Below are 13824 nucleotides of genomic sequence, written 5' to 3'. Positions count from 1 at the left end.
TCGGGCCCCTGAGAGGCTCACACAACAACGGCTCTGCTGGTCAAATGTGCTTTGACAGTTGGAAATGGGGATTTCTGTGGCAGCAGACCTACCTATGTTGTGAGCCAACACTGAGCCGGTTTGGCCGGGCGGCTGCTGCACCTTTGTCCGAATGATCCTGCAGAAGGAGAAAGAGATATTAGTGTGTGTGTGTGTGTGTGTGTGTGTGTGAGTGTGAGGATTCTAAGTGACAAAGAAAACCTGACCATCGTGGGAGCTAAACGGTGTGTGTGTGTTGTGTGCGTGTGTGTGTGTGTGTGTGCGTGTGTGTGTGTGTGTGTGTGTGTGTGTGAGTGTGTGAAGTGGCTGATGCAGGCTGACATGGCAGAGGGGCCTCACACTTCCTGCTTGGCTGCTCATGCAAGCCCTTTTCCTTCCTCTTTCCTTTCTTTTTCCTTTTCCTCCCCCTTTTTCCCCTCCTCTCTCATGTCCTCTCCTTCCCTTCCCTCTCCCTTTCTCTCCTTTCCTTTTGTGTCCCTCTCCATCCTGACTCTCGCACACCTTCCTTCCCTTTTGTCTGCCTCCTTTGCTCACTCCTTCTCTCTCTTATTTCACCATCTCTCCCTCCCTCTCTCTCTCTCTCTCTCTCTCTCTTAGCCTCTATGCTCAGGGGAAAGGGTTGTCATTGTACCATCGTGTTGAACCACTGAGCTGCAGCCACTTCATACATATGGAGACCGGGGCCTCTTTGCATTCTCTCTTCCACACACACATCAAACACACCGTATGGTATTGCTCTGAGCTCTCCCTACCCTCAGCATACCTGTTGCTGTGAGTTGACACTCAAACAGAACCTACCTGTTGATGGAGCTGACGCTGGGGACGCTGTCGTTGTCGCACACTCTCTCGGCCAGGAGCCGGTCCCGGATCTCCCAGGCGAACATGGTGGGGTTTTGGCGTTTGTAATCGGCGATCTTGTCGACCACTTTGGGAGTAGCAACCTTTGGTTTGGATCCCCCGATCACCCCGGGGCGGATGCTGCCCGTCTCGTAGTACCTGGCAAATCAGAGCGCTATTTAGATGCTTGCGTTGGTTCTTGGAGGGCGTCGCATTTACAGAGGAAGTGTCGGGCAATTCTAACTGAAATAATGTGTCATCTCAAAGATCCAAAATGGGATAAAAAATCTAATTAAAAGAATGCAACATGTAAGAATCAAGAGGCTATAAGACGTTTGAGCTTTCATGAGTGTGACTTGATCAATGGACGTTGGTGCTCCTATTTTGACCTTTTTTTAAATTTATCAATGCAGATAATTGTGAAAAAGTGATAAAATCCCACTTATATTACCAACATGGTTACAAATGTTGTTCTTATTGTCAACTAACTTGTCTGCGGTTCATAAATCTTTGATTACAAATGTACAGTATGTCGTTTGGAGAAAGAGTCGCTCACACAGCGGCAAATAGTGCATTTAATTGGGGGACTAACTGATTTGGATATTGATCTTTAAAAAAGTACGATCCTCTCGCATTTCTATGAGGATAGTTTTTGCATTCTCACTGTCCTGTACTGACAAATTAAAGTGAGGTGGGGGATGATGAAAAAATCTTAAATTCAACATAGCTAGCGTGAGTCTGTTTTGATCGAATCAAGCGGTTGTCTTCCAGAGGCACAGCCTGTGTCGTGGTTAGTTATTGGCAGAAACATAAAGAGGGTTTCAAGCTAAAGAAGCAACATGTTGGTCCAACTCAGGTGGATGTCTTTTTAAAATAAACTTCCACCTTGACAGGAAGTTAGGTTTTCGGAAGAGAGCGTGGTCGACGGGATAATGTTCCTGACTTACCTGTTTTAAGCGACCATTTCTAAACTTGACGAAGACGAAGAGATATTGCAAATATTACAAATACAATACAACAGATACTCTGACAACAAGAAACTGGTGACTCTCGCCACATTTAAAGGACTTTATTCGCGAACAAATGAGTCTCTGCTGTGACCTCTTGTCTGTTACCATTACGTTTTTCCAATGCCTTTGCTTTGGTATTTTTGGAAAAAATATCTTCAATTCTCACACTTAGTAAAAGCAAACTTTCTGCAGGCACTTTTTAATAACATTACATAAGTTATATTTAATGCCTTTAATTATCGGTAACCTGACAGGGCATTCATTGGAGCCAGACACTTGGTGCTCCACACAGACTTATTGCCATGATGTCAAAATGTTGAAGTTGTGTCAGTAAAACTACAAATCAGACAATTCCATACGTGGCGGTCCCATCTCTACTTGCAGCACCTGAAACTGACCACCTCGCGGTCATTAGGGCCAACAGCTGGACGGGAGTTCATCTGAACCTGACGCCAAATGATCCGACTCGTGCCGTGCTGTTGTTTGATTCTCATTGTGACAGACAAGAGGGTGGCACACACACGCGCGGGCGCACACACAGACACACAGATGTAGGCGTTTCGTGCCACCATGGCTATTTCATGAATGTATTTGCATGCAGAAGGGGCATGGGGGCAGGAGGTGGAGGGAGGGAGGGGGGACAGCAAATGCATTACGGAGCTTGCAGAGAAAGGGGGGGGGATGCAAGCTGTCAGTCAGTCTTAAACCTGCTCTCTCTCTCTCTCTCTCTCTCTCCACCGCTGTACGGTAGAGTTATCCCTTCCGTGAAGATGTGTGCTCCTGTAAATTTGTGCTTCCTTGTCTCCCTTTGAGTGTGTGTGTGTGTGTGTGTGTGCGTGTGTGCATATTTGTGTGTGCGTGTGTGCGTGTTGCTCATTTGGACTATTCACAGCTAGAGTATAAACACAGTTAAAGGAAAAACAACAAAAAATCTATTTCCGAATGGAAAACTATTTAAATTATTCACAGCGGAATCATCGGTGAATAAACGAGCGTGGTTATTGATATCCACACACACACACACACACACACACACACACACACGCATGGATCGCTAGAGTTGCTGTTTTTGTTCTTCTGGCACCAGAGAGACAGAGAGGAGAGGATAAAACAGCCCTCCCTCCTTCCCTCCTTCCATCCCTCGACCCCCCCCCCCCCCCTCACGGTAATGCTTCAGTGAGTTGAACGTCCAGGACAGGGGGAGAGAGAGAGAGGAAGATATAGAGAGGAAGACAGAGGGGGGGGGGGGGGGGGGTGCAAGGGAGAAGAATGAACAACATATTTTCTTTTTATATAGCTGAGGGTCGCTGTCGCTAATCCTTTCCCCTCCGTCCCCTCAAATGGTCTCTCTGTCTCTCACCCCTTCCCCCCGCACTCGTCTTCTTTAACACGCCTTTCCCCTTTTTGATTGTGTTCTTGTCTTTCTCCCTTTCTCCATCTCACTTCGTTTTTTCTTAGGGGGGCGGAGGGGTGGGGGTCAGAAATATGGTGCCGCTTTCATTTTGATGCTAATTCCCCAAAAAGTGATGAATCTTTTCTCTTTTGTCCCCTTTTCTTCTCCGGGGGACGGAATGAGCAGGGAATTAGTCTCGAATTTTAGCTTTGAAAAGGCAGAGTGAGAGAGAGATTGAGGGAGAGAGAGAGAGAGAGAGAGATGTGGAGGGGGGGTGGGGGGGGGGGTGGAGAGACACAGAAATATTGAGACGGGTCGGGAGAGAAATACAGGACACAGAGAGAGAAGAGGAAGGTTAAAGGGGTGGGGAGAAAAAAGAAGAAGAAGAAGAAGAAGAAGAAGAAGAAGGCGAGAAGACAGCGGTGGAAATGCAGCGTGGGTGCTGAGGGAGTCAAAGGAATGGCAGATTGGACACAAAGGCAGTCGGTGTGACCTTACAGGGGCTTCAGTCTCACACACATGCTAAGCCAACACTAGACCTGAAGCCAACAGAAAAACAAAGCGAGAACCAGATTCAGACATGTACTGTCAGCTGTCCTGCTTCAAAGATGTCCCTCCAAAGATGCCGTGTGTACCACTCGGTCTCGTTTACCTGCCGAGTATCTTGCTGACACACCCGTGGCTGACTCGCAGCTGGCGTGAGATGTCGCAGGGCCGAACCCCTTGGTGGGCGAGTTCCACTATTCGCTGGCGGACCACGTCCGGGAGGGGCCGGCCGTTTACAAACACGCCTCCAAGCTGGTTTACCCCGCCGTGTCCTGGAGGAGCGAGAGAGAGAGAGAGAGAGAGAGAGAAGACATGTCAAAACAAGGTCAAGGATGAGTGAGGGGGAGAGGAATGCCACGGCTGCCTCTGAATATAATTAGGCTACAGGCAGTGAAATGAGACAAAGATAAAGTTATTTAAATGTGCCAGATGAAGGTGTGAACAGGTGTGACCTCACAGGTAAAATCAGTGATCACAAAAAAAATTCTTGATTTACTGCCTCGTCTTTCCAATTTTCTTTGGTTTCGGAAAGTCGCGACCGACATTTTTCCAAGTTACTTCCGCTTTTCCCGTTATATCGTCGTGATTCTTCCGATCCGTCCAGCCTTGAAGAGACAAACAAGGCTGCCACCAAAAGACCGTTCAGACGGCCATTTATCAGCGTGCCCCACTCTTAGAGCTCGAGCCACACTTTCTGGATTCTGAATTTACAGCTACGGGGTCATTTAAATACCTCAAAATGATGAGATTTCTCTCCCAGACACCGATTCATCTGGCTCAGCACAATAGCAAAAGTTTGACTGCTCCAAAGTGCAAGCGTTGCTCATTTCCACGCGGGGCAGAGTTGAGCTGTAAGATCTTCAGTAAATGAGAGGATTCATTATTGACCAACTGGCCCCTTTACTGAAGGATACCACTAATACCCCTCTGATCTCTGAGGAAATACATTTAGGAGAATAAGACTGATATAGAATAGAACCGGACACAAGCTGAACCCTCATATCATTGTGTTCATGGTGTTGTGCTGACATGTTTTAATCCTTCCCCTCCATGCTCCTGTAAATATTGGACATATGTAGCCGTCGGCCTAAATTATCTCTTTGATTGATCAATTTAAAGCAGCAATAACTTGAAATTGGGTGTGCATTGGAGCAAAGTAGTGGCGGGGCGATACGGCGATACAGACAGAAACTGTAACGATGCAGCACGTTTTTTGGGAATGCAATAAATAAATATTTGGTTTTGTAAACTCCTGTATGAACTGACACTGATTATCTCAATGATTGAGAACTGAAGACGACTTAGTTGCACGCCACAATATCTTGATCGATGATTTCATCACGACGCAACGTCATTGAAAGAGAAATGATCATATTGATTCACGGCCCAGCCCTAGAGCAAAGTATAACATGGGATACAGTTTGCACCCATAGTTTATAAGGCAGAAAAGGAACGTCTCAATGTGACGCCTTTTAAATGTACGACCACGGAGCGCCAGTGATCTAACGACCACGACCTGAAAACATCATTATTGACCTTTTTGCTTGGAAAGTACTAAATTGTAATATTTTTATGTGTTGCAGATGGCCAGATGGATTAATCAACTAATTGTTGAGCACCAGTCCTGGAGCCTGTCCCAGCATGCACCTGAGGAGTCAGCAGTCTGGAAATCAACACATTCACACCTCTGTTAACTTTCTCTGTTGAAAGGCTCCACACAGCCAACTAGGTCAGAACGTGAAGGGGGCCTCTCGCTGGGAGACGACGAAGCTGTATCAGTCAATATATAAGTATATATAATATATAAGTATATAATACAGTCAGCAGCAGTGGGATCCATACGCTCTCTCCACAGCTCCCTAATAGTGTGTGTATTTACTGTACATGTATGTATCTCTCCAAAGGCAGAGAGTGTAAATCTACCAGATTTTCTTTTTCTGTCACATAATCCACTGGCTTTTGTATTACCATAGTGATTGCGTCTTTAGGGGAAACACACACACACACACACACACACACACACACACACACACACACACACACACACACACACACACACACACACACACACACACACCACACACTAATCCTAGCTTTGGGGGTAATAGATTTTAAACACATTACCCCAGCAGGGATATCCCCTTAAACACAAAGCTGTCCCCTGAACCTGTCCCCTGTCCTCTCCTTCCCTCCATCAGCATAGAGTAAAGAAACACACACACACACACACACTCACACTCATGCTACTCCAGCTCAAACAGAAACACATCCACACATGAAGTGTGAAGTCCACAGTCTCCATCTATGAAATCAAACAAACTGCTTCCAAGCGGCGGTCCAGGTCACTCCTTGCCTCTCATCTTTAATTTCTGGACCTGGAAGAGGCCTCATTATGCAGACGCCTGCCGCAGACGGTACAATTTGAAAAAGCAATCACTCTTTTACAAAAGACACCAATATGTAGACGCAGTCAACAGCTTAATGTTTGAACCAACTTTGGTGAGGTCAGTTATGCCCGAAACTTTGTGCATTGTGGGAAATGTAGGATTTAAGAGGAGGGGGGGGGGGGAGTTGGAGCTTGACCTATATGGACTAAAATTCAGGTCCTATGGGTTTGACTTTTGACTTTTCTTTCTTTTTAATCGATCTGTCACCAGTCTCCTAACTTTATGCAACACTAAAAATCACCTCTTCAGCAAATCAACTGCGTCGACCTTTCTAGTGATACGTGGTGTTTTTATTTTTGATGTGTGAGTATTTCTGGGAAGCAGTGCAATGAGCGGTCTCTGACTGAAGAGGAACCGTAACTGGGAATTGACCTTGTGGTTTGCACTCGTTTACACAGCAAACATCCCAGAAGATCTTGTCGTACACATCTGCTGATTGAGGGTTAAAAAGTAAGATCTGTGGGATTACATCATGAGGATGCGTCGGCTTGTTTTTAATGTAAGCAGGTATGCATGGACCCAAATGGGCCTGCCAATCTGGACAGAAGACTACTTTTTGTTCTAACATATTTTGGAAGGACCTTGAATATTGTCGTTCATGGTAAGCCCGCCTTGACCTCATGTAGTCCAATCCAAACGCCACCGTTCTGGTCATTTTGTTTCCCTTCTAATCCTGCGATTTTACTGAAAATCATAACCGTAACGTCCCACTAGCTGCTCAGAAGCTGGGAGGAAACTCTCTCACACACACACACACACACACACACTCACTTATTGACGTTCCTCAAAGCAAGAACGAACCCGCTGACCTACATGGACAAAAATCCTGAACACACAGACAAACACACGCACTCTCTCGCTCTCGGTGAATGTTTTGTAAAAGTGCAAAGGCATTATTCTCTTCCTCCTCTCCTTATTATCACGTCCTGGAACCTTTCGATGAATAAAAGCACAGGTTTCCCCCCAAAGCTTTCTTTGCGGGGTTGTTTATAAAAGCCAACTGGGCACACGCCCTCCTCATCAAAGGTATCTTGCAGAGAAGACACTCCCCCCCTCCTCTCTCTCTCTTTCTCTCTCTCTCTCTCTCTCTCTCAGATAAGAGTAAATGAAATGGTTCCTTTCACCCGTCCTATCTGGGCTGGGGCATGAAATATGCCTTGCTTTGTAAAGAGATGGAGAGGAATGACTTGTGACCTACAAAAAGCGTCCAGATAACTATTTATTCACTTATCTGTGTATTTACTGTTGGCATTAGACGTTCAGACTCTCACCGTCCTCGGGGTGGGTGATGGGGATTATGTGTTTTGAAATTATAATTTTTTCCCCGGTCCCATAAATGTACTGATAGGGCCGAAACGCAATAACTTACACATTCTATGGAGGCATTTGTCATGTGAGGCTATAATTCTCTAAATAAGCAGCATTAAAGACTAAAAAGTGTTGTGTTCTGAGATGGTGCTGGCCTGGCCAGTTGTTATATGGAAAATGGCAAGAAATTGCCAGGAATTTTTTAGGAGGAATACATTCCCTTTTCTAGATTTAAAAAACAGTATTAGTAATTAATATGTCACCTAACAGAATAATTGATGGCTGATGTTCCCTAACAACTGTGTGAGTTTAATGACAGAGGTCCAGCAATTCCGCACTGACCAAACAAATTAACCACTCGCTCCCGGAAATTCAATTAAGGTTGGCCAGCTCCTGAGGTTCTGTTGCAAATTAGATACAAAGATTCTCCCAAATGAGGGGGGGGGGGGGGGGGGTTAGAGGTGTTTCTGTAAAAGCTGACTCTCCAGAAGCAGCTTTAGCTTCGTCTCCTCCCCGGGGGGGAAAAACAGATGAGAGAGGGACAGAGACAGCGAGGGGACCCGTGGTCATTATGCAGCCCCCGTGTTGCATTTTTATTTATTTACTCCTTTTTATATAGGAGCTGACTAAAAAGCCCAGCGCCTCCTTAAATGTTTGATTGATTCACTGTTTCCGGGAGAGAGCAAAAAACAGAGATAAAGCCGAATATATTCGAGCTCCCCCATCCAGAAAATAAAGTCTATTAGGCTCTCTGTCTCTCTGCATTCCCCTCACCTCCCCCCCCCCTCTCTCTCCCTCTCTTTCCCTCTCTCACCCTGTCTCTGTCTCTCATCTCTCATCTGCCTCGTCACGGCCTGACGACTCAAAAATAAAGCAAAAGAGAAGAAATCGCAACATAACGCCACCTATCTCTCTCTGTGTCTCTTGAATAAAAAGAAAAGGTAAAAAAAGAAAAAAGGAAAGAGAAAGAGAGAGAAAAAAAGAAAGAAAAAAGGATGAACTATAGAAATTACTTTTGGCTGAAAACCTGTTTATAAAGTTGGCCCTCGAGAATACAGATGAAGCACAAACCGTGAGATGTGCCAGCCAGGCGTTTTGGACTTATAGTATTATTATTAAAATAAGTTTTTAACTGAGAAAATGTGACTTAAATGACAGAATTTACACACTTTTTATTTGGTGGACTTTGGTCGAGATACATTTTTTTTCTTCTCGAAAACGTGATTCTTCGTTACACTCTTGAGTCCAACACCAAGGTAGGCCACAGCCTGCTCAGTATTCAGCATGCCAGCATTACCATCACAATACGTGATTATGAAATTCAGCTCATTATCATCACAATTACCTGCTATAGATGTATTTGTTTTTTAAATCATCACTGCTATGGTTTGTTGCTCGTGGCTCAAAACACGCTTTAAACTTATAACCAAGTATATAACGAGTGAGGTGAATCGTGTGTATATTATATATGAGATATAACTCTTTTATTGTGCACATAAAGGACTGTTTGTTACAAACCGAAATAAAGCAACTGAAATGTTTTTCATTGAAACAAATATGTGGAAATAACAGCTGTTAGGGGTTAGCTCGCGCGCACTCACGTGCACGCGCAAAGTATAAATACACTTAGTTTTATGGAATTAATACGAAAAAAATCTAAAGCAAAAAACTTGTTCATGTTGAACTTTACACACACACACACACACACACACACCCACATACACACGTGCACACAAACATACACACTCACAGCACACACGGCAACATTTCCACGCGTCACAGTCGATTCAACCCAACCTTTCTCTCTGTCCCTCTCTCTCTCCCTCTGACATTTTTTAGGGTGTAATCGTTTTAAAGCGTCTCCGCGCTTTGACATATATAACTTTAGCTCCGCTGTTACCGTCAGCACCGCGGTTCATTGGCTTTGGCGAAACTGCAGCGAAGAGGAAACGTGATTCGTTCTAGTTTTTTTCTTTTCTTTTTCTATTATGTGTGTGTAGCTTTTTTCTTCTTCTTACCCAGCAGGATAACGCACCGTGGGAACCTGTCACTCTATATATATATATATATATATATATATATATATATATATATATATATATATGTGTGTGTGTGTGTGTGTGTGTGTGTGTGTGTGTGTGTGTGTGTGTGTGTGTGTGCTTGCAAGGCAATTATATTCAGAGTGTTGCGTCCAGTGCCACCTCCTCGCAAGCATGGGTATTAAAATCACATTTCTCTTTTATAAAAGTCTTTTTTTTAAAGGCCACCAATGAAGGTTGAGAGTTTAAGTTCTTAATTTAATGAACTCCTGTTATTTGGGCCTAGAGTTGATTGTGACTGAACGTTTGATACTAACTTCAGATAATAAATGTGTAACTTTAGCCTTCTGTGGCAGGGTAAAATGACATAAATATGTGTTCAACTTTTTGGGATATAAACATATAAACGCTGCAGGGTTATATGCAAACCCCACCCTCCGCTGCTGAAGTGTCCTTGAGCAAGAAGTCACCGCTGCACGCTGCAAGGCCCGACCCCGGCGCGCGCTCCGACCCGCTGGGTTGTGAGAGGAGGATCTCCCCCGCGGGGATCAACTGGAGTCTCACCTTTGTGCGTCTGTCTGACCTGGTTACGTTCCAGAAAACAGCGCTGCTGTTTGTGGATCGAGTTCAGCTTTTAGTCATGCTTTGTTACCCCAACCCACCCCCTTCCCCACCCCCACTCTCTCACTCTGTCTCTCTCTCTCTCTCTCTCTCTGACCGCTGCACCTCCTCTCCCCTTCCATAGCGAACAGCCCCACACGCAAGGCACCCGACAAATATAATATAAATATATCACATAAAATGTAGGCCGGCATTGTCTGTTTTTCAAAGCGCTTCACAATTAAAAATAAACCAGCTCAACCCCGCGCCGCGCGACCAGATTATAGTCAAGATACACCTGTTTGTTTAATGACTCCAGGGGTCAAGACATGCACATCAACATGAGGATAAATAACAAATTAATAAACGAGGGGAAATTACCACAAAGAAATCATACTCATTGGGCCTAAACCTCTGCATGTATCAGATGATATCCAAATGGTATAGCAAAGAATAGCCATGTTAGGAAGTCATTGGAGCACATGCCCAACATCAGAATATGTGTTATATATAAATAAATAATTCACTTGCACAGCAAATGTTTCCACGCAGGATGTTTTGATATATCAAAATAAATGGATGCAGATTAATTCAATATCAACATTTAATTAGCAAAATGCACGTACTTTAAGATTGTTTCCTCTTGGTAAGAAAAGATTATGTAGGCCCCCAACCGAGAATGTTTTTTTTTTGTGGTGCAGATAAAAACTCCATTGTAATGATTGCACACGCAAACAGCGCTGTAAACGTGCGTGTGTGTGCGCGTGTCTGTGTGTCTGTGTGTGTGTGTCTGTGTGTGTGTGTGTGTGTGTGCGTGTGTGTGTGTGTGTGTGTGTGTGTGTGTGTGTGTGTGTGTGTGTGTGTGTGTGTGTGTGTGTGTGTGTGTGTGTGTGTGTGTGTGTGTGTGTTGGAATATAAAAGTGTAAACTTACTGTGCATTGCCGCGAACGGGTCGTGCTTACAGTGAATCTCCATGGTGAAGCTGGAGGACTGCAGAGGCCCCGGTGCGGTGCAAATGGGGGGCTTTAAAAAAAGGCCACCCGGACGCCCCGCTTGAGTCGGCCACCTCACTGGAGCACCGTGACCTCCAGTGAACGGAAAGGGGCTGCCGGTTCCCTTCAGAGAGCGGGGTTTTATTTTCTTAAATAATTAAAACAAAAAAAAGTAATTGTGTACTTTGACTCGCACTAATATATAGACATATACATATATATATATAATATGTATATATATATATATATATATATTTAAAAAATAAAATATATAGGAAATCGGAGTTTTTTTTCTCAGGTTGAAGGGAGAGAAGAAATGGCGTCAAAATTGGGAATCAGAGACGGGCTCCCTCCCAATGGGGACGGGACACCGCACCGGGTTTGCTCTGGCGTCTCCAAAAACCAGAGGAGGGAAACGACAACGATGGAGCTCATTCCCTCAGCCGCTCGTCCACACCGAGTCGCCTCAGCCCGCGAGGGAAACAGATTCAAACTTTCACCCAAACATTTTAAATAAAATAAAATATGGAGAGCAACCAAAGTAGCCTCCCTCCCTTTTCTCTTCTTCTCGCTCCGCTGGCCGTGACCCCTGAACTGCGACTTAGCCTGTGAAGAGGAGGAGGAGGAGAAGGAGGAGGAGGGGGAACTGAACTTTCTCCTTTGAGTCTATTACAATATTTAAAAAATGTTTTTAAAAACTCCAGTTCGAAAAAATAAAAAATATATTCTTTACAAATCCACGGTTAGTTTTCTTCCAGTTGGTTCTTCTTGTTAGAAATCGTCCTCGGCGGGTCGCTTTCACATTAACACTTGGTAATCTCCCATCAATAACGCGCGTGAGAGCGGATGACTGCTCACATCTTGAAGTCTCATATCCACCAGGGCAAATAGAAGAAGACAAAAAAAAGAAAATACAGGGAAAATGTCACAGCGGGGGAGAGAAAAATAATAATAAATGAACTCTGGTTTGAGGAAAAAGCTGCTGAGTTGTTATCCTGTGAGTGAAAACGAAAGGCAGCTCTGGCTCTCTCTGTTATCTCTTCCCCCCCCCCCCCTCTCTCTCTCTCTCTCTTTCTCTCTCTCTCTTTTTCTCTCTCTCTCTCGCTCGGTGTTGACCAGGACTCGTTGCACAAACGTGTTGGACGCCCGCTTCTCCTCTGTGACTTTTCGCGTTTCTCCGAGTTGGGAAAAGAAAACAGCCCAAATTCAAAAGCAATAGTTTTCTCCGCGCTCCCGCCAGAAACAGCCCACCAACCTCCCCAAATAAAAAGCCCCGTCCAGAATGTCGATGTGTATATATGTACATAAACTGGGTTTTTTTCTCTCTCGAACGGCACGGAGAAGAAAACAAAAAGCTGCGGGGGCTGCGGGCGTCGGAGCGTGGGCAGCACGCCGCGTTTCAGGACCTGCTCTCGTGCGGACAGCGCCCGCGCTCCCAAACCCCTGGAACGTTAACCCGCGCGCGCCAGCCCAGCTGCCCGTCACTCACAGCGGCACCAGCCAATCGCAACGTGAGCTGCCCCCCCCCCCCCCCCAGCCCACCCCCACCATACACCACGTCACCGCGAGCCCCCTCGGTAGAAGCAGGCGGGGAGGAGGGGGTGCATCGAGCGCGCCGATTGGCTATTGCGAATCCCGTGGGCCAATGACGCCCCCAGCGTGCACTGTCCGTCCGCAAATGGGGAACGACGCAGGAGGCTCCGGGAGTAAATGATCATATGTTTAATTTCAATTAACGAAGTGTGTGGGGGGAGGGGGGGGGGAGAAAATAAATAAACGCCTTTATACCCGTTTGCGCTCAATTTATTCATGTCAATATTAAATGGCTAATTAATTGAGTATTAAAGAAAAATGAGGCTTAGTTGCAGCAAGGCTTTATCAAATAAGGGGAATGCTAAAATGTGACATGGAGGGAAAACATGTAGACAGGTTTTAAAGGGCCACGGTATTCTAGGGACTTTTCAGCTTCCTGTTCCCTACTGTTATATGTGCAGGTCTGCAGAGCTGTCAAGTGTTGTGAAAAGAAAACAATAACAACAACAACGACAACAACAACAACAACAGCCCTCCTTCAACACAATGCTATCAATCTTTAGCTCGGGGAGGATCGAGAGACACATGAAACATGCATTTCAACTCATTACCTAATTGATTGAGGATCTCCGACCGATTTTCTAATGAAATGCAATTGGCGAGCTGCGCATTTGCAGTCCAAACTGAGGAAGAGAGAGAGAGAGAAAGAGGGCGAGAGAGAGAGAGATTCATTAGGAGTTAGTCCCACCTGATTTGAGAGGGCATATCTCAGCCTCGCCCTGTAATATTAAACACACAAATAGCCTAAAGCATGAGCCAAATTAAAAAAGAGAGAGAGAGAGAGAAAAAGGAAAGTGTTATTTCCTAATTTTTTCCTGTTTCTCGACATTTAATCATTTCAGGTCATCGGTGTTTACACTGCAGGCCCGCGAGGCCATCCGATTAGACCCATTATGCACAGAAATATAATCATGCGTGTACATAACGCCACCATAAAGACAAAGTATTATTTGGCAATGCTGCTGATTGCAGTGCCTCGTGAGCAACAACAATAACTCATAGTTGCAGTTGTACCTCCGA

General features: G+C 45.1%; 1 protein-coding gene across 1 annotated transcript in view; it reads right to left on the bottom strand.

The window, feature by feature from the left end:
- pax5 (paired box 5) overlaps positions 1-11194 on the bottom strand; it is a 43251-nt gene extending 32057 nt beyond the window's left edge. The window contains 4 exon segments of the mRNA XM_056409371.1: positions 93-157; positions 838-1035; positions 3932-4097; positions 11152-11194. Of these exon segments, the coding sequence (XP_056265346.1) occupies positions 93-157; positions 838-1035; positions 3932-4097; positions 11152-11194 (472 nt within the window).
- Positions 11195-13824: the final 2630 nt, after the last annotated feature.

The sequence above is a fragment of the Pseudoliparis swirei genome, chromosome 24, assembly GCF_029220125.1.
Source record: "Pseudoliparis swirei isolate HS2019 ecotype Mariana Trench chromosome 24, NWPU_hadal_v1, whole genome shotgun sequence".
In the NCBI taxonomy this organism is placed as follows: Eukaryota; Metazoa; Chordata; class Actinopteri; order Perciformes; family Liparidae; genus Pseudoliparis; species Pseudoliparis swirei.
Note: the sequence above shows the minus strand (reverse complement) of the source record. Positions and strands in the feature narration are given on the sequence as shown.